Here is an 18,893-nt window from a genome sequence, read left to right as displayed (position 1 = left end):
GTGACAGTCATTGCGAGTCCAGTATAGGGAGGATTGCAGAAAAGAGGTGTAGCACCTTTTTGCTAAAGATTACATTAGGTGGTTGAAATACTGTTTTGTCTTGTAACCTGCACGTTGCCTTTTATCTGTATTGCCAGACCTGCTGTAAAATAGTGAAGGTACTGGAAAAAAAATGCATTCGTTCATTCTTTTAATTACTTGGCTGCTTGATATTTATGCTTTAAATTCAGTCAGTTTGGACAATGGATTTAGATCTGCACTGACATTATGCGGCAGTGTGAGTGTTGCAAACACTGCAGGGAAATGTTCATTTTAGCGCCTGTTTTTACAGTGAAAACTCACAAAGAAAAATATATTGTTCAGTTTCATCAGAAATATAGTGAGGTGATTTTGGGCTGGGCAGGATTGCCTCAATAATAAGGTGATCGGACTGATCTGTTGGGGTACTTAGATATGCTGCTGTTGTAACGTGTCTTTCATTTAGAATATGATGGAGAGACCATCTTTGAGCCAGCTATGTGTAGTGTTACAGAAAGGAAAATTATAGCAGTGGGTTGAAGCTAAAAGACTTTTTGAGGAGGCAGAATCATGGAATTCATTCTAATTAATTACAAAAATATTGCTAAGAAAAAACCCCCACACATTGCATGGTGAGCCTTTGAGATGGATTTAATTCTTCTGTGTCTGGGTACCTTCTTCTCCCCTGGCTTCATGACTGGTTTTTGTTGTTGTTTTGGAGGGTAGGTGCTATTAAAATGAGCTGAAAATCTTTTTGAAATGGACCTTGGAAAAGCAGTTAAGAGTAGTCTTTCAAGTTGTCGATCCTTGTCTTGCAGATGTTTACGCTTTGAAACTTCGCCTGCATTTGATGTCCTGTAGAAACCAGTGGGACTACTTCTGGCTAAAACTGAAGTGTATGCATAAATGTTGAATATGAGCCTTGAATGCTCATTATTCTAGCTCTGCTTGATGTATTTGCAAGCTGACAGTATCCTGTTAACTGCATCTGGAAGCCTACACTTAGTACTCAGTTTTAAGTCCCTGGTTTTTGTTTTGGTTGTTGTTTCTCTGCTTTATTTCTTCTAATTTTCAGTTTTGTTCATACTTTTGTCTTAGAATTTTAATTTCTGCTTCAGGTAGGGCTATGTATATTGCTGTGGGAAAAACTCATAAACATTGCTGTTTTCAGGGTTTGCAAAATGGTATTTCTCTTCCTGAGGTTTTTGGCCAACGCATGCATCATCCTCACGGAACTTGCTGCGTGGAGCTACCCAGGGTTGCTTTTTGCTAGAGGGAGTTACTTTTGAGGTCATGGCTCTGTGGAGATAGGAAGAGTAAAAATCTGTAAAGTAGTAGCAGCAAAAGGGCAAAGTTCATGGAATTAAGATGCTGTGAATTTGGACTGAAATCCTGGTTTTACTACTGATTCACTTTGTATTCTTGGCCAAATCACTTCCCTTCTTCAGTTTTCCACCTTTTTGTAATTGCTTATTTTTCTCCATGGTAGTGACTATCTGTTGTTTAGAATAAGGGACTCTGACTTTGGATGATAGTTTCATACTACCTCTAGAGGCATTTAGATAATTTTGTTATAAATAGTTACAGGAAAAGTGGCATTAGGTGACAGGAATTTCTAACTGTAGTATTAATAACGATGCTGTTGAGCAAGGAAATGTTATAAAATATGGGGTAGTTTTTGGTTTGGTGATACTTAGCACAGTGTTAAATCATGCCTGTTACAGATTAAGATAAAAAAAAATTCTCTGGTTCATAAATTTACAGTCACAACGTGATTGTAAGTTTATAGTGAGAACAAGTACAAAAATACAGCAGTAGAAAGCAAAACTAAATTATTTATTGCTGGGAGTTCTTTTTATTAGGTATTCAAAATCAGACTTGATTATAAGTTTTTAAAAGCAGCGCTTGCAGCCAGAATTGCTGCTCTGATGAGTTTGAGTCCTGTGCAGCCAGAAACAGTAGTGATGCATCAGGAACCCATTGTGTTATAGAAGTAATGTTTGAAGCTCATTCTATTAAAAAAATAACCAACCTGAGTTTGATACATGTATGTGCATACATATGTATATGCCTTTAATGCCAGAACAATGTTTCATAGACTTAGTGATATACTGTTCTTGTACTTTAATGGTTGTAGGATATTGCCAGCATTGCAAGACTATGTTAACTTTTTATAAAACTTAAATAGCCTTAGTACTAAGATTTTAGGATGATCTTTAAACTAAAAAGTCATCGATGATTTACATGAAGTATCTCTTGTAAGCTATTTGCTCCAGATGTAGTCATCTGGGTAATGAATGATCTGTGACATGAAATTTTGTTTTGTTTTTCAGTTATGTCTTCCAAGCTAGCTGTATCAGCTGCCCATTGGTGATAGTATCTACATTGGCCAGCATTTTTTTAAGCAAGACAGAGCAATTGAGAGGGATTCATAAACTAAGAATCTGAAAAGAAAGGAAATTTCAGTTGGAAGAAAGGAAACTTCATTTCGTTCCTGTATAGTTGGTTCCTAAATGGAGTAAGTGGTGGGATGCGATAGATGAGCAGTGCAGCGTGGGTGCCCGATGACTTGGAAATAAATCCTGGTCTTTCTGTAAAGTAGCCTTTTGCCAGGATCTAGGAGTCTTGAGAGTCCCCCTTTCCTGGTAGTGTTGTGGAAAAGAAACAGAAAGGAGTAGTCTTCTGAGTTGCTGAACAGAAGCTAAAAGCATATAAACCCAAGCTTTATATTTAGAAGGGAGGGCAGCCTTTTGCCAAAGGTAAAGGCTGTATAGTAGCATGTTTGTAGAGAGCTCCCCTGACTAAGTTCACATAGTACTCATGATCATTACAGAAACTTTCTGTGTTTATTATCTTTCTGAAGATTTGCTTTCTACAAAGCTTAGGCAAAAATGCGTTTGTCATCCGTTTCCTCTTTTATATGGTTGGTTCAAAGTAACTGTTATTTTCCTGCTTAAAATATTTACTCAATTGTGTTTGAATAAGGGGAGGTGGCAGAGGGACTGGGGTGAGGAAACAGAATCTTGTCGTGGAATTATCCTGCAGCTAGAGCGAGCATCTGTGCAGTGTGGAAAGCTCTGTGTGCTGTATTATGCTAATATGGAAAATTTAGGTGTTATCTGTTGAAGATCTGAGTGACTTTCTGTACTTGTATTAAGTTTTCTGTAATGTGAAGAGTTGCATAAATCATCATGAAGTCATACATGTCAGAACATTTTAAAAGGTAGAGCACCTCGGGTGATTTATCCTACGTAGTTGTTTATTTGTTCTTGCTTTTAGCGCATCAAGTGTAATTAAAGGCAAATTGTCTTAGTCAAGATTTTTTTAGTAGCTGTTTGTAAATACTTACGGAACCCCTCACAAGTAAAAAAAAAAAAAAATCTAATAGCTTCATGAGCAGTGGTACTTGGGAAGCCTGTTTTTTTGTTGTTTTTTTTTAAACATGTCCTTTGTTCCTCCTGCCCTTCCCCCATGTCTCCTACACAATAATTCTCTCCCTCCTGATGTATCTTGTAATACCCTTACCAGATAGGACACATGCTTTGGCAAGTCTGGCATCTCTTGTATATAATAATTGGTCAGCTGGCTGCTGCCAAACAGGGTATTTAATAAATAACTTATGTTTGTGGGGACACTGATTTGAGTTTTCACACAATCGGGTTGTGTGGTTAATCTGGTTGATCTCTAAGAATTCTTTGTTTTCAGTTTGCCTGGAGTCTGGCCATAGTGTAAAAATTATCTGGAGTGGAAGAATGGGAGGAACAAAACACTGATACTACTTTTAAATTGGGGTGTAAATGAATCAGTTTTCTAAGTCGCTTATGATATCCCTTGCCTGATGGTAGTATTGTCATTATGATAAGAAAGGATTTTGGCTTATTAGAGTTCTGTGGAGAATTAATGAGTCCATTGGAAACCAGATTTTGTTGGTTCTGAGAAGTAATTGAAATCACTATTGACTTCTGCTGTGCTTAACAGTGAGTGGTATGGATACCCCTTGTACATCTTATTTTACTGTTAAAATGTTCTTTTATTGGACAGTTGTATATTACAACCTTTGAAAATTATCTTTAATGCAACAGAGATATCCGTAACAAATTCAAATAGCAATTTGAGCAACACTGCTCCTGTTTCCTTTCACAGCTTTAAGAGCGAGCACAGGTTTTAAAAACTTGTAGGCAAAGGCTGTAAAATTGATGTATAAATGAGTGGTGACAGTGGAATGGCGGGCTAGGTAATCCAGGGAAGATTTGGGAATAGATGACAAAAGTGAAAATAACAGTGGCAGGGACATAAAGGTAGGAAATTAATATGAAATGAAAATAGTAAAAACATTAATGACAAGTGGAGATCAGGAATACTGGATTTTATGGTGTGCTAAGGTTGGAGGGACATTAGGAAATGGCAGCTATTTAAACGTAATTAGGCGTGGTGAAAGTACCTGTCTCATTACCTGGTTTCTTTTGTTTTTTTCAGTGCAGTACGGAGGATGATGCAAAACCTCTTTCATTTTGAAATAGCCTGCTCCTAGGAAATTTTGAAGAATATTTAGAGGTTTAGTTTTTGCATTATCTCATTTTAGAGAGCTAAAGTGCTCTTCTGGTTCACAGCTGGCCAGCTGCAAGGCTGATGTTTGAATTCTGAAGTTTTTATGGCACTTTAATGTATTCCAGTAGTTTAATTAAGGCATTCTTTCCTAATATAAACTTTGTAAAGTTTGTGTTTCTCAACCTTTCTTAAACAGCCTTCCTTTCGAAGAGCGGAAGGGGTTTGTGTGACAGATACAGGTTGCATTTGGGTCAGGATTTCAGTTTCGCTCCACAGCCTACACTTAACCCAGTCTCCTGGTTGCTCCTGTGTACTGTGCTTCGATTTACGTCATGCGGTGGTTTTGGAGCGCACAAACTGGTTTACTTTTTGGCAAAAGTAAATTGAAAGATATGATCTCAATGCTGATGAGCATTCAGTCCACTGGGCTAGAGCAGAGCTAGTCTGAAACATTAGAAATAATGTCTCCTTCCCTCCCCCCAAATGTGTGTAGTGCCAACATCAGGTCCTCAGTACTGAATTTTGGTGAGTAGGTGGTGATGAGTGGATGGAGACCACAGTGATTCAGATTGTCCCTTTGCAGCCCATGGAGGGCCACAGTGGAGCAGGTATCCACACTGCAGCCGTGGGAGACCCCATGCTGGAGCAGGTGGACATGCCCTGAAGGAAGCTGCAGCCCATGGACAATCCACGCTTGAGCAGTGTTTTCCTGAAGGACTGCAGCCCGTGGAGAGGACCCATGCTGGAACAGGGGGAAAGTGTGAGGAGCTGTTATGGACTGATTATAACCCCCCATTCCTCATCTTCACCGAAAGGGTTGTCAGGCATTGGAACAGGCTGCTCAGGGAAGCGGTTGAGTCACCATCTCTGCAGGTATTTAAAAGACGTGTAGATGTGGCGCTTAGGGACATGGTTTAGTGGTGGACTTGGTAGTGTTAGGTTAATGGTTGGACTCGATCTTAAGGGTCTTTTCCAACAGAAATGATTCTATGGTTCTGTCTCCCCTGGGGAGAAGCAGGGAGATAGATGAGCTGAGAATGAAGGAATGAAGTTGAGTCTGGGAAGAAGGGGGAGTGTAGGGAGAAGGTGTTTTAGTTTTTGTCTTTCTCACCATCCTCTTTTTTTTTTAATTGGCAATAAATTTAATTTTCCCCAAGTCAAGTCTGCTTTGCCTGTGATGGTAATTGGTAAGTGATCTCACTTTCATCTCGACCTACAAGCTTTTTCATTTTATTTTCACTCCCTGTCCTGTTGAGGAGGGGGAGTGAGAGAGCAGCTGAGTGGGTGTCTGGCAACCAGCCAAGGTCAACCCATCACACTTGTGTACCTATAATATCTAGTTCAACTTAAAAAAAAATTAAATTCTTTCAACCTTTTTTAAAACATACTATTGATTTAAATAGTTAATTTTGTTTGTTTTATGAACATGAATAAGAGTTTAGCTATTACATTTTGTGATCCAGTAGTAGCACCTTGTTTTGGCATCTTTTTTTAGCAGATGAAGTTAAAACTCTTAGTCCACTGTCACCAGAGGCATACAAATCTACTTCTCCCTCCAGATCTCTAGTGCAGTGGTTAAACATTCTGTAACAGGATTACTTGCCTGCTCCTGCCCTGCAATGCTTTGTTTGTCGTGCCAGCAGTGTTGTGCAGCACCACAAAGAACAGGATTGGGAAACCAGTCCAGCTGAATACTTTTTCTCCTGGCTGTTTTTCAGCCGGGTATGTTTCTTGATCCAGTTTACAGCTCAACTCTGCAAAAACCTTTTGCTGGCATAATGGAAAGAATGGAGCAGCATGGTCAGGTGAGGCATGCACTGAAGTGGGTGTTGCTGCTGGAATCGGGTCAGGGAACGGATGAAGAAAGGCTATATCTATCAGGGTGGTGTTTTAGGGATCTGTGAGATAGAGATGTGACTCCCTTGATCAGAGACTCCAAATACAGACATGCACTGTTCTCTTTTAAGTCCCAAACACTATAGTCAGTAAAATGACTTTTGAGTCAAACATCTTTGTATATTTTTTCTTGATCTTTCCTAAGGAAGTTTTTCTGAGTTTTTCCACAGCAGCGTTTGCCTCACTGGCTAGAAATGTTTAGTTTTTATTTAAGTTTACTGTAAGATGACCTAGTTCTGTATTACATGACTCATGATTATACCTCTCTTTTGCCCTCTTTCCTGCTGCTTGGACAAATTGAAGAATCGTGAAGCACTTGATTCCTTGGTCCTTTTACATCCAGAATAAATGTGATCATTGGCAAACCATCTCCCCTGAAGTTCAGCGATTGTTAAAAAAATTCCAAAGATGTGTAACTTCTCTGTTTCTATGTGAAATACCAATTTAGCAATCAATTTTTTAAAAAAAACCCAAATACCACCCCTCAATCCCAGGCGCCATAACTAATTAGACTTTTTAAGCAAGGCAACAAAACAGTAACAGGTTATCTGAGTCCTTTTAATGCACCTGCTCTTGAAGACTACCAAAAAAGTAGTAAAATGGTTCAATACAATTCATAGCAGTGAGGCAGCCGCCGCAAGATCATAGCTAGTACTATCTTTTTGAGTGTTACAGATGATCAACAGATACTAGACATCAAAGTCTCAGTGTACATAACAAGAAAGATAGCTTTCTCCTTGATGTTAACCCTCCACATTGGGAACAAGGTCATTGATGGAATTGGGGGGGTGGGCAGAAAATGTATGGGTGATCCAAGTTCTTGTTTTGTAGAAAAATAGCATTTTTAGTTGTTGTTACCAGGCAGCAAATACTTTTTAAATGTAGAAGGTTAGTTAAAAAGAATGATTATGGTATATGAAGTGTGTTGTCTGGCAGCTGGAGTTGGCAAATAACGTTATGGGTTATAGGACTTGTCTGTGCCAGACCTTCAAAATTTCGGCACAGTCTTTGTGCTCAAGGAATGGATGCTGCCTTAGTCATGAACTGCTCCAGGAGTTACAGTGATCATTTAGTATAACGTCAGCCGTTTCAGAGTTTTTGTTGTCTTTGGTTGTCCTGAAGAGGTGCTCGGATCTCTGTAGTGCTATGTGTAGTCTTTGCTCCAAATGTGTTGCCTTTTCCAGCCTTAACTAAATATTTATTCCAATGTTCGTGCATCAGGAAAATTTTTACTCATGAGGCCAGATATCTTCCTAAATAAGTTTATAATCAAGGTTGGAAGAGGATGGAGTGAGAAGACTTCTTGGTTAGGAGAAACGATACATGAGATGATTTTGCTGGCATTCAGAGGGACCTTGACAGGCTGGAGAAATAGGCCAACAGGAATCTCACGTAATTCAACAAAGGGAAAGGCTGTCTTGCGCCTGGGGAGGAATAACCGGTACAAACTGGGGACAACTGGCTGGAAAGCAGATTTGTAGGAAGGGACGTGGGGGTCCCAGTGGACAACCAAGTGATCATGAGCCAGCAGTGTGCCCTTGTGGCAATGAAGGACAGTGGTATCCTGGGCTGCATTAGGAGGAGTGCTGCCAGCAGGTTGAGGGAGGTGATCCTTCCCCTCCACTCAGCACTGGTGAGGCCACACCTGGAGTACTGGGTCCAGTTCTGGGCTCCCCAGTGCAAGAGAGACATGGACATACTAAGTGTGTCGAGCGGAGGGCTGCAAATGCATTTTAAGGGATCTTAAGGCATCTGCTATGAGCAGTGGCTGAGGGATCTGGTGGTCTTTAGCCTGGAGAAGGCAAGGCTCAGGGGGATCTTACCAGTGTATATAAATAACTGATGGGGGTTGTAAAGAGGATGGAGCCAGGTTCTTTTCAGTGGTGTAAAGTGACAGGACAAGAGGCAATGGGCACAAATTGAAATACAGGAATTTCCACTTAAGCATAAGAAGAAACATTTTTGCTCTAGGGATGATTGAACACTGGAACAGGCTGCCCAGAGGTTGTGGAGTCTGCATTCTTGGAGGTGCTCAAAACCTGACTGGATGTGGTCCTTGGCAACTGGCTCTAGTTTACCCTGCTTTGAGCAGTGGTGGTTGGACTAGACAATTTCCAGAGGTTACTTCCAACCTCAGCTATTACGTGATTCTGTGAAATGATCGGACAAGAAGGCATTTCCTTCAGTTTTGCCTCTCCAACTGTTGATTTTTCTTCACTGCGGGTGGCTCAGCTGTTGGACACAAGTGACTAATAGGCTTATAGTGAATTTGGCAGTAATTTCCAAAAGCATCCCTTCTGGAGGGGACAAAACCTGTTCTTTTTACTTACTAATTTGAGAGTGATCTGGTTTTTTTGGCTGGTTTTTTTAAGGGTGAATGGCTGGGAAAATTCTGTGTTATTCCAACTTTTTAGTGCTCATTTTTATCTTGTGCTACAGACTGAATGCCAGTGCTTCTCTCTTCTATTGCTCAATTTTTTCCAAACAGCAGAATTTGATTTTTTTTTTTAATAAACTTGTGGCTGTTCACTGTATTCAGAATGCATGGATGGAAACTGTCTGTGACTGATCACTTTCACTCTGCTGTAACTTGGCAAAGCTGTAGGAGTAAGTAGTCTTGAGAGCTCAGTTTTTGTGGAAGGCTGGGCAGAGCACATGCTGGTGGGTTACATCTGGTCTGTCTTTGGCACATTCTTTTTGAAAAAACAACATATAAAACAGTAAAATGCTTCAAAAATGGTAACGGATTTTCATGAAGCTAATGGCATCTGTGCAAGAGAGCTTAATTTTTTCCTATATAAAAAAGAATAGAGATAAGCACTTATCTTTTCCACTGTACAAAATGTATAAGTCAAACCAATGATTTTCAAACTGTCATGCGCAGTTGAACACAGTAGCCTTTGTGGTATAAGGTGTGTTGATAGTCTTAATCCAGAGCTAAAATTCCAGATTGCCTGTATATTTTGATATACTCGTTTCTGACCCTTTAACTTGTAGTTAAAGGATTTCTCATTTTCTTTTTCTGATTTGTATAGATGGGGGAAAAAACCCACATAGCTTTGTCAGCTTTTTGAGCTGAGAAAAGATAGAACATTTCAGGAACGGACTGACAACTGGAGATACGAGGCAAAGTCCATTATTTTTTCCCCTCAGTCATATAGGCTGATAGGGTATGACTAGCAGCCTTTCTTTATTGTTAACTTTTAGTATATGGTTTCAAATTACAGTGGTGTGCAACAGAAATCTGTGTAGTGATGTAGCAAAGTTGTTAGTCTTTTTTTTTTTTTTCTTTTTCTCCCCACAGGTATCAAGCATGATGGGACTATGTGTGATACTTGTCGACAGCAACCCATCATTGGCATCCGATGGAAATGTGCTGAATGCACAAATTATGACTTGTGCACAGTTTGCTATCACGGGGACAAACATCACTTGAGGCATCGGTTTTACAGAATTACCACACCAGGAAGTGAAAGGTAAAACATAATTTTTTCCCCGTGAAATTAAATAGGAACAGTTAATTGTGGTTAACTTTTAAACTGCAGATTTGGTTCCTGAAACTTGGATTAGGTAAGATAGTGGCTTGAGGTGACAAGTCTGTTACTGGTTCTCTGCATCTTTGTGAGGGAGGGTAGCTAGGACAGATATTTGGAGCTTGGAAAGCATGGAAATTTTAGAAAGAATGGAGTACAGAAAGTTAGGATATGATTGTTCAGTTTCTTTTAACCTCATTGCAGTCTTCCTAGTTCTTGTGTTATCATATAGCAGCTTTAAAACAAAGGCAATTATCTTTACACAATGTGTAATCACAAAATTATTTGTCAATGAATTCCTGAATGTGAAAGTTTTTTAATTAGGTTCAAAAATGGTGTAGACAGATTGAGGGGAAAATATCCTCCTTGTGGGCTATGAAAAACAGAATGATCTGGAGGCAAAACCTCTGACTTGAACTGCTTAAACTGCTCACTACAGAAAGCAGAGAAAAGATGCTGTGAAGGGTTGTTCTACCCTTGCCTTGGTTTTCGTGTTCTTTTCTTGAGCATCTATTGTCTGCCAGTGAAGAACTCTGAACAAAATTGGCATTTAGTGTGTTCTTGCATAGCTTTTCTTGTGTTCTTGACTTTAAATAACTTGTCTAAATCCAAAGCCCCTCTCTGTCATGATTTATCTACCAGTTAAGTGAGAACAATGATATTTGCCTGTTACTAAATACTTGGAGAGCTATGGTAAAGCATTGTCTAAAGGCTACATGCTGTGGTATCACCTCTGTGATAACTCTCCAGAATGTTCTTTCATAAGTTATTGGAAGCTTTTTTTGTTAGATATGATACTCAGTTAAATGCGACGTGTGTAAGACAACTTTTATTTCCTCTTCTTGGAGAAGGAAGGTTTACAAATATGTTGTAATTCAGTGCTTTTACAGTTAAGGGAGGTGGTTGGAGCACACAGACTGAGTTCTTGTATCGTGTCTTGTAGGGACTGTGTTTATTTTCTTCAAAGATTTGCCTTGAAGTTTAACTATGGCTTAAATGCCCAGGTCAGTGGCTTAATCAAAAAGTAACTTCTGGTTTTTTGAGATTCATGCCAGCAGATCTAGGTACCAAATAGATATCATAAGCTTAGGGTCTCAATTATAATGTTCTAATGCAGAACAAGACTTAGAAGTTGAATCCAAGAGTAGAAAGTGCTGGCTTAGTGTAATTAATAGAGAATAGGTAACAAAATGCAAATCTGTTTATTTCTTTTTTTAAAATCTCATTGCTTTTAGGAATGCTTGCCAGACTTTTTTCTTTTTTTTTTTTTTTTTTTTAGCTGAAGTTTCCTTTGTAGTTTTAAGTGGTCTGTTCTGGTGTATAAAGCATAATTTTTAGTTTTGGAGATAGATTGTATGCAATGTATAGAACTGCAGGAAATCTTTTGCATCTTGTCACTTTCTCCCTATCTTTGTTTACTCCCATTGAGCTCTGTTTTGCAACTCTTGTCTAGAAGGCAGTTTCATCTGCCAAGGAGCTGTTTCTACTGGATCAAGCTTAGCTGGGAAAAATTGATTAAAGTTAACTGTTTGAGGGAGGAGAAAAGGTCAAAGCAGTGCTATTGAATTTGAGGGATATCTCATAGGATAAATTGCAAGAGGCATCTAAGGATGTTTGGATGAAGAAAAGCATAAGCTTTACCTATTTTATTCTTGAGTCTGGGAAATCATATGGGCAGCATACTAAAGTAATGTATGCTGTTTTTTGTCTCAGTTTTATAGTATTGAGATCTTTCTAAAATTCTACTATAAACAATATATCTTTGTGTTTTCTATCACTCTTTTATATTACTTAGATAAAAATGGCTAATATTTTCATGTGCTCTTTGCGTTGATTCTAACAGTTCAACTTTTTCCTTGTCTGCCATCTGCCGGATGTTAAAAGTTTAGCAGGAGGTTGATACACTTCCTGAAGAGGTCAGGAAACATTCAGAATTTCAGCTGAAAAATACTTTTGTCTGGCAACATTTTCCTGGCATGAAGTAAGAAATCTGGTTGCATGCAGACTGATGACTTTTGAAATGACTGAAAAGGCAGGAAAATGTTTGTCTCTTTGTTTCTATTTGTAAGTTAAATACTCATGAACTGTTCTGTTTGGGCTTATCTACTTCAGTTCTGTTGAAGTCAGAGGAAAAGAAGAGGTTTGCTTTAGAAAAATAACATTATGACTGAAAAAACAGATGCTGATATATTGAATTAAATTTGCCAAGGTATGCTGTAAGAAGTATGTAGAAAATAAACTGAGATGTAGAGGGGAAAGAGATGTAGCTTTTACTTAATAGCATAATTCTGAATAAAAATGGCAGGGCAATTGCAGGACAGTAATATTGGCCTAGGGTGCATCTAAGAGAAATAGAAATGTGTTGTTTATATGACTGTTTCTTTAATGATTTTAATAATATGAGTACAGATCTATATGTAAGAAGTTACAAGATTAGTGCTGGTAGTAGGAAGTTCGGAGAAGAAATTATCATTAGAATTAAAAACTAACTGTAAACATGCAATAAATCAGATTTAGGAAGATCATGATTTTTTATCTCATGGGCTGTTGTTCAAGTTGAGAATTGAATGGATGCGATTCATGCACTGAAATCTGCGTTCGTGGGGTTATTTTTGTTTCAAGGTGCTCTCCTTCCTTCCCATTCCCAAAGATTAATTTTGGACTTTCTTTATGATCTTGACATTTGTGGGTTCTTTTTTTAATAACTTCAGGGTGTTGTTGGAGTCTCGCCGTAAATCAAAGAAAATTACAGCAAGAGGAATCTTTGCAGGTGCCAGGGTAGTACGAGGAGTTGATTGGCAATGGGAAGATCAAGATGGTGGCAATGGGCGCAGAGGAAAGGTAAAAATAAAACTGGTTTAAATAAGAAGATGCATTTCTCCATGTTGATGTAATGGCCTTGGTGGCCTTTCTACTTGTGGAGTAAAAATATCATCATAAAAGTTACTATTTTAACTTGCTGGACGTTTTTAAATCTTACTCTGTGATGCTCAAGCATTTAGAAAGAGGAGGGAATGTATACTATGACCAGTTCTTTTAAATTTAAATTTATGTTTTTACAATACCAGCACAAAATTTTTGAAACTACTAGATTTTTGTCTTGGTTGTTCTGTTTAAGCCTGGCTTGTAACAACATTAAGATCTTGGGCATGTTTCAGCATTACTAGAGAGCTGGTGTAAAAACAGAGCTCTCAAGAATAGTCCTTCCTGGTCATCACTGTGTTCTGTAGTCTTGTTGCTTGTGGGTCAACACATCTGTGTATCTCTTGCTCTTGGTTATCAGTGCCTGCACCCTGGATGGATTTTTGTTTTTCGTCTAATAATTCTAGGGACTTCTCCAGTTTACAATTAAAAACTTGGCAAGTGTTGGATATGGATATTGTATGAATGTTTCATTTGTTGTATAATAAGAATATTTGGATTTCTTGAAAATTGCATGGGATGATATGTTGCTAATAATAACCTTTGCAAATTTTCTGTTTACAACTTACATTTACCTTGAGAACCAATGAAGGTTTGTTATAAGAATGAACATACAGCAGGGAGTGTAAGATATACTATGACTTTTATCACCAAATATGAGGTGTTCTAGAAGGAGAATTGGATGCCCTTATATCTTGGTGAACTGGTGTTTTTTGTTGCATTTATTTTTAGTACACTTAAGCACCATTTAAAAGAGAGTGAAAAGTTCCTGAGGAAGATATTTAGCCTATTTTATATCCTAGACATTTATGGAAGCTTTAGGACTTCTGGGGATTTCATTTTGGATTTTATTGAGAGGAAATAATGAATTTAAATCTCTTAAAGCAAAGGATATTCAGATGCAGCTTTTTTTACCTTGATTATTTACCCCTTGCTGTGAATTTGGCAAGATATTTTGAAATCTCTGAAACTTTGCAAAGTAAGAATCTTATCCTGCATGGTCTGCTTTATGTACTAGACTTGAATTAGTGGGTTTATTTGCAAGCTGAAAATACATATAAATGCATATAAATGTTTTTAACGAGGAAAAGCAGATGGTAGATAGCAGAAACAGCATTTAAATAAATCCAAATAAGAATGAAAACATTATGGAAATGGATTTTTTTGAATAATGGAAGTGTTTTCAGAATTTGGTGCATGGCCTCATGATTTCAGAAATGTCAGTGAAAGTCCTTCTCACTCTCCTTCTTTTGTACTGTTATTAAACAGATTGGCTCTGGAAATCGAATTTTGTCTCCTAACATAGTGCACCGCCACCAGGCTAATGCAGGTTAAACCAGAAAATTGAAGCAATTAAAATAGTTTTCATCCTGTTTTTCTTAGTTAAATGCTGTTTCTAGTAAGAACATATCAAAGCATCATGAATTTTTACAGTTCAGATTTTGTTCTCTACTTGTGTAGTTAGATTACCTACCAAATATACAAAAGAAAAATAGGCCTACAAAGTATATATTCAGGCTGCCATCTTATTAAGACACCTAGGGAACACTTGTATCAAACGGAAAACAGCTTCAGGGTAAATTTTATTAAACTTGTTAAAACTGCTGTATCCTGAATTATTCTGAAGAGATGAATAAGGTTTTAAGTTCAAGTTGTGCTTCTAAGTCTTTGTTCTAGAAACATTTTTCTTATTTTTAAAACTGAATAGGTAACTGAAATCCAAGATTGGAGTGCATCGAGTCCACATAGCGCAGCATATGTTCTTTGGGACAATGGTGCTAAAAACCTTTACAGAGTTGGCTTTGAAGGCATGGTAAGTATAAAAGAACACAAAGGGTAAAATGCATGGTGGGGGAAGGGTAGTAAGAATAACTTGTTCTGCTTTATTATCCTGCTTTTGTAATACCCTTTGTCAGTTTGCATGCATTAGTCAGGTCATTGTGAATACAGCTGTATGGATCATGCATATGTAGTAGGAAGAAAGTCTGATCTGGGAATTTATAAAACATGTGACTAACTTAAAGTTAAGGGCTGGTTTCTGCCAGAGTATAGTGAATATTTATATCTCATACATGGTTATCTTACTGTGCTACTGTTGTGCTTAAATTAAAATTCAGAAAAGAAAAAGAAGCTTAGTCGTGAACTCTTTAAAAACCCTATTTTTTTAACTCCTGAACTCTTCAGTTCACTTCAAATTTTGGTGTGATTACTGCAAGATTTGCAGTTTTTAAACTACTGGCAACACTCGGAATCCTCTTGAGAGAAATTTTTTTGTCAGTGGAAAGGTGTTGATTAAGTTGCAACCTTAATTTGCTTTAGCATTAAATTTTTCTTTGTCATTTCCTAGCTTCTACAGCTACTTCTACAGCTTTAGAGAGAAAATGGGTCAGACTCTAGCCTAAGTGCCTTCTGTTGCTGGGTTTTCTTATCCTAATGTGGGTCAGGGAAAGGTTACTTTGATTATCAACTGCGTATAACATCTTAATTAGCATTTTCTTTGCATGATTTTTGTTTGATACTGCAGAGAAAAACCATGTTAACTTAACACTGAAGTGTCATCTTGTCAGATATATATCAGTAATAAAATGTTAAACAATGACTAGTCTACTTTTTTTGAAAGTAAAATATTTTGCTTTATAGCCTTGCTTGAAATAAAGTTTATTTTTATAATAAAAATAAACACTAAATACCACTTTTGCAGTGAATACATATTTTAGTGTCAGGTTTAAAAAGAATAAACATCTTTAGTGCAGGTCAGCTTTTCTGATGCATGAAGATGCTAAAGATAAAATGTCAGTATTGGATTATGTCCTTCATGGTCCCCCCCCCCAGTTCTAAAGAAAATTCCTTATATACTGGCAAAAGGGAAAGTAGTTTTATGTAGTGTTATGTAGTATAACATTATTAAACCAGTGGTTGGTATCTCCCCCTTACGTTTGATTGTGATGCATGGAGAAGGAGCACCATTACAGAAATCTAGTTAGAGTGAGATACAGGTCAACTGATTTTTTTGTTGCAACGTCAGTTACTATGTTAAAATTTGTGCACTGCATAGTGGGAGTGCTGTGGAATCATTAAAGATTCCTTCTGGCCACAGAAGAAATACATTTAAGATAAGTTACATTTTGTTCTGAAATAGTTATTCTCTTAATAATAAAAATATATTTATTATTTGTAAATCAACTATATTCTGTTGCCAAACTATTGCCACATAAAGAAGTGTTAAATATATCTAGAATACTTGATTACCTACTGCAACTGTAAATTTGAATGGATAAGGGTGACCCTTCCCACAAGATTTGTACAAATAGAAATATATAGGATAATATATAATATATGTACATATGTATAAAAAGTATAATTTGAGGCTTTATATGTAGTGCTTACCTGATTGTAATCCATTCCTACAATAATTTTATCTTTGTCGGATACTTTTATCAAGTGCAGTTTTCACTTCAGACGGAACAGATTCTTGGATATCTGTGACAAAGTCATTTGAATGTAAAGCTAGATTTTATAACTGATTAATTGCTTGCTAAGTGTACAATTCATTATGATTATTTACTACTATTTATGTGCCATTATGTAAAGCTGACTAATAGACTGTCAGAAAGTTCATGTAAAGTTGGGGCAAACTTGTCTTGGGACTAAGAAATTGGATATGAATGTCCAGAGAATGTGGAATCAACAATACCCAGTGTGTGCCCGTGTCAATACAGCTGGGAAGAGACCCCTACTTGCAAATGAATAACACTTGACTTGGATGCAAATGGAGCTGATTAAAGAAACACAGCTTATTATTGTAAGTCAGGGTTGCTTGTTTCATAGCTGACAGGCTGCATCTGGTCCTCAAAATTAATCTATCTGGCCTGCCAGCTTTTCCTTGGGAGAGATGAGGACTGGCTGGTGGGGCAGCAGGTGCTGGCTGAAAACTTGCATTTATTTGTGGTCAGATCCTTAGAGTTTTTATTTGAGTTTGCTGTTGCTGTGTTTACATATGAAGTGGTTGAGAGGGGTGCATCTTGCCTTTCTTTGTGAAGCCTAGCAATTTAAATCTGGGAGTTTCTGCTGCCACAGGCCACAAATTCCCAAATTAAAATCTGTTTTTATGATACTGTTAGGTTGAGTAATGTGTTTGCTACATCCATAGTAGGAATAAAATACTGTTGGCTAATACGGTTTTTGACACTGCTTGCATTTCATACCTATATGTATTCAGATTCTAGAGCCAGACCAAGCTGTTAACAGCATTACCTGTTTTAGAATTGTGTGAACATAGCCTTTTGCAATAAAAAGATACACTATGTGGAATTAGAGGGTTAATGAGAAGATTGTGATTTAGCTTTTTGGACTTGTTTTTAGTTTTTATTTCTTCATATCACACAGCTGAGGATGTAAAGCTGGTAACTTCCGTTGGTTTTCAATAAGCATTATATTCTACTACTTACTAATAGAATGATTTTGCTATAAAAACTTGAGAAAATAGTTCCATCAGCAGGAGTGCCCTAAATCAGTTTCATTAGTTAGGAACCAGTTTTGTGCTACCAAATTTCTTTGCTGTTGCCTTTTTTTGCTGTGATTAACCTCCTCCTCTTGTTTTTCATTATGGAGGATCTTGCTTTCAACTATGTAGCCTCTAAAAGAAGTAGCTGTTGTTATCATCCATCATTGTCACAGTAATCTATAAGCCATCTGTGTTTGTGTACTTCTTTCCACGAATTCTGAATAGTTGAGTGCATAAGGGAAACTGAGAAGATTCCTTGCCCTTGTGTTTCTGGTGTTACTTTAAACTTTTTTATCCTGATTGATACCTAGTGTCTGTTCATCAACATTTATTTGGGTAACCCTTAAAGATAATCCTTGAAATTACTCTAGAGGATTTTAAGAATGACTTATTAACACTTTTTAAAAATAAAAACAAGGTAAATGTCTTAGCATACTAGGCATTGCGGGTGAGTGTTGTAAAATGTATAGAAACATGCTTTCTGCTGCAGTTATAACTGTCAGATCTGTAATGTAAGTCAAATCTTCAGCTCTCGAGTCCTTTATCTTGTCCCTAGTACATTCAAAATGACGGGTTTAGGAAGGAGCAACAAGAATTTTCATTATCTTGTTAGTTCAGTGTCGTCCTGTTGCTTATAGGTGCTGATCAAAACTGATTTAGAATAGAAACATGAATTTTGGCCACCTTTACACATGCAGCAGGTGTTTTTTATTACATTACTCACAGTGTAGCCAAAGTTAGGTAGTTGTTTTGGAATCTGGAGAGGAAGGAGATATTTATGTATACGTTGTGCATTTGTTTGCATTTGTCAGCAGACTTTTTGTTTCTTGTTTACATAGTCTAATTTCTCTACATTTCTCCTGTAGTCTCAACCAAGCCAAGTTTTTCATCCCTCTGTAACTGAGTTGCTTAGAAATATATTTCTGTTAAGCAGAAGCGTACTTACTGATCCTTTTCCAATTTTGTTATTTACAGTATTAACCCACAAGGAAGACTTTAAAATGATCCTCCTTAAAAAAAAAAAGAAGTTAGATGTGGAAAGTTTTTATAAGTACCTATAATCAATAGACAGTAAGGTTATAAGCCGTTCACTCAGCATTTGCCTGAGGTCTGATTTCTTCTGTAAAAAGCTATTGCTATTGTTTTTATACCTCACACCTCTTTGTCATTTCACTTTCTCTACCATCATCTTCTTTCTCCTTTTACTGCTTTCACTTTTCTCAGCTTCTTGAAACTGAAAATTATTTGAGTTCATTAAATTTGAAATACAGCATTTCTTATAAACCTTTAGCTACAACTTACCGATTTATCCGGTCTCTTGTTGTCTTAATCGGGTGACAAAGCAGCACACACTGGGCTTTCTCCATTGGCCGTGTAAGGGCATATTTCCTTGCCAAAAGCTATTGTGAGCTTAAAGACTTAAAATGACCTTTAAGGGGTGTATTCATTGCTACCTCAAACACCTGCAGCTG

At 37.4% G+C, this 18,893-nt stretch overlaps 1 protein-coding gene across 1 annotated transcript in view; it reads left to right on the top strand.

Moving 5' to 3' along the window:
* Nucleotides 1-6,363: 6,363 nt before the first annotated feature.
* The window catches only part of MIB1 (mindbomb E3 ubiquitin protein ligase 1), a 77,059-nt gene continuing 64,529 nt past the window's right edge, over nucleotides 6,364-18,893 (top strand). The window contains exons 1-4 of the mRNA XM_009331494.1: nucleotides 6,364-6,371; nucleotides 9,735-9,938; nucleotides 12,707-12,836; nucleotides 14,626-14,730. Of these exons, the coding sequence (XP_009329769.1) occupies nucleotides 6,364-6,371; nucleotides 9,735-9,938; nucleotides 12,707-12,836; nucleotides 14,626-14,730 (447 nt within the window). The remainder of the gene's footprint in view (nucleotides 6,372-9,734; nucleotides 9,939-12,706; nucleotides 12,837-14,625; nucleotides 14,731-18,893) is intronic.

The sequence above is a fragment of the Pygoscelis adeliae genome, unplaced genomic scaffold (genome assembly GCF_000699105.1).
Source record: "Pygoscelis adeliae isolate BGI_AS28 unplaced genomic scaffold, ASM69910v1 Scaffold108, whole genome shotgun sequence".
Lineage (NCBI taxonomy): Eukaryota > Metazoa > Chordata > Aves > Sphenisciformes > Spheniscidae > Pygoscelis > Pygoscelis adeliae.
Note: the sequence above shows the minus strand (reverse complement) of the source record. Positions and strands in the feature narration are given on the sequence as shown.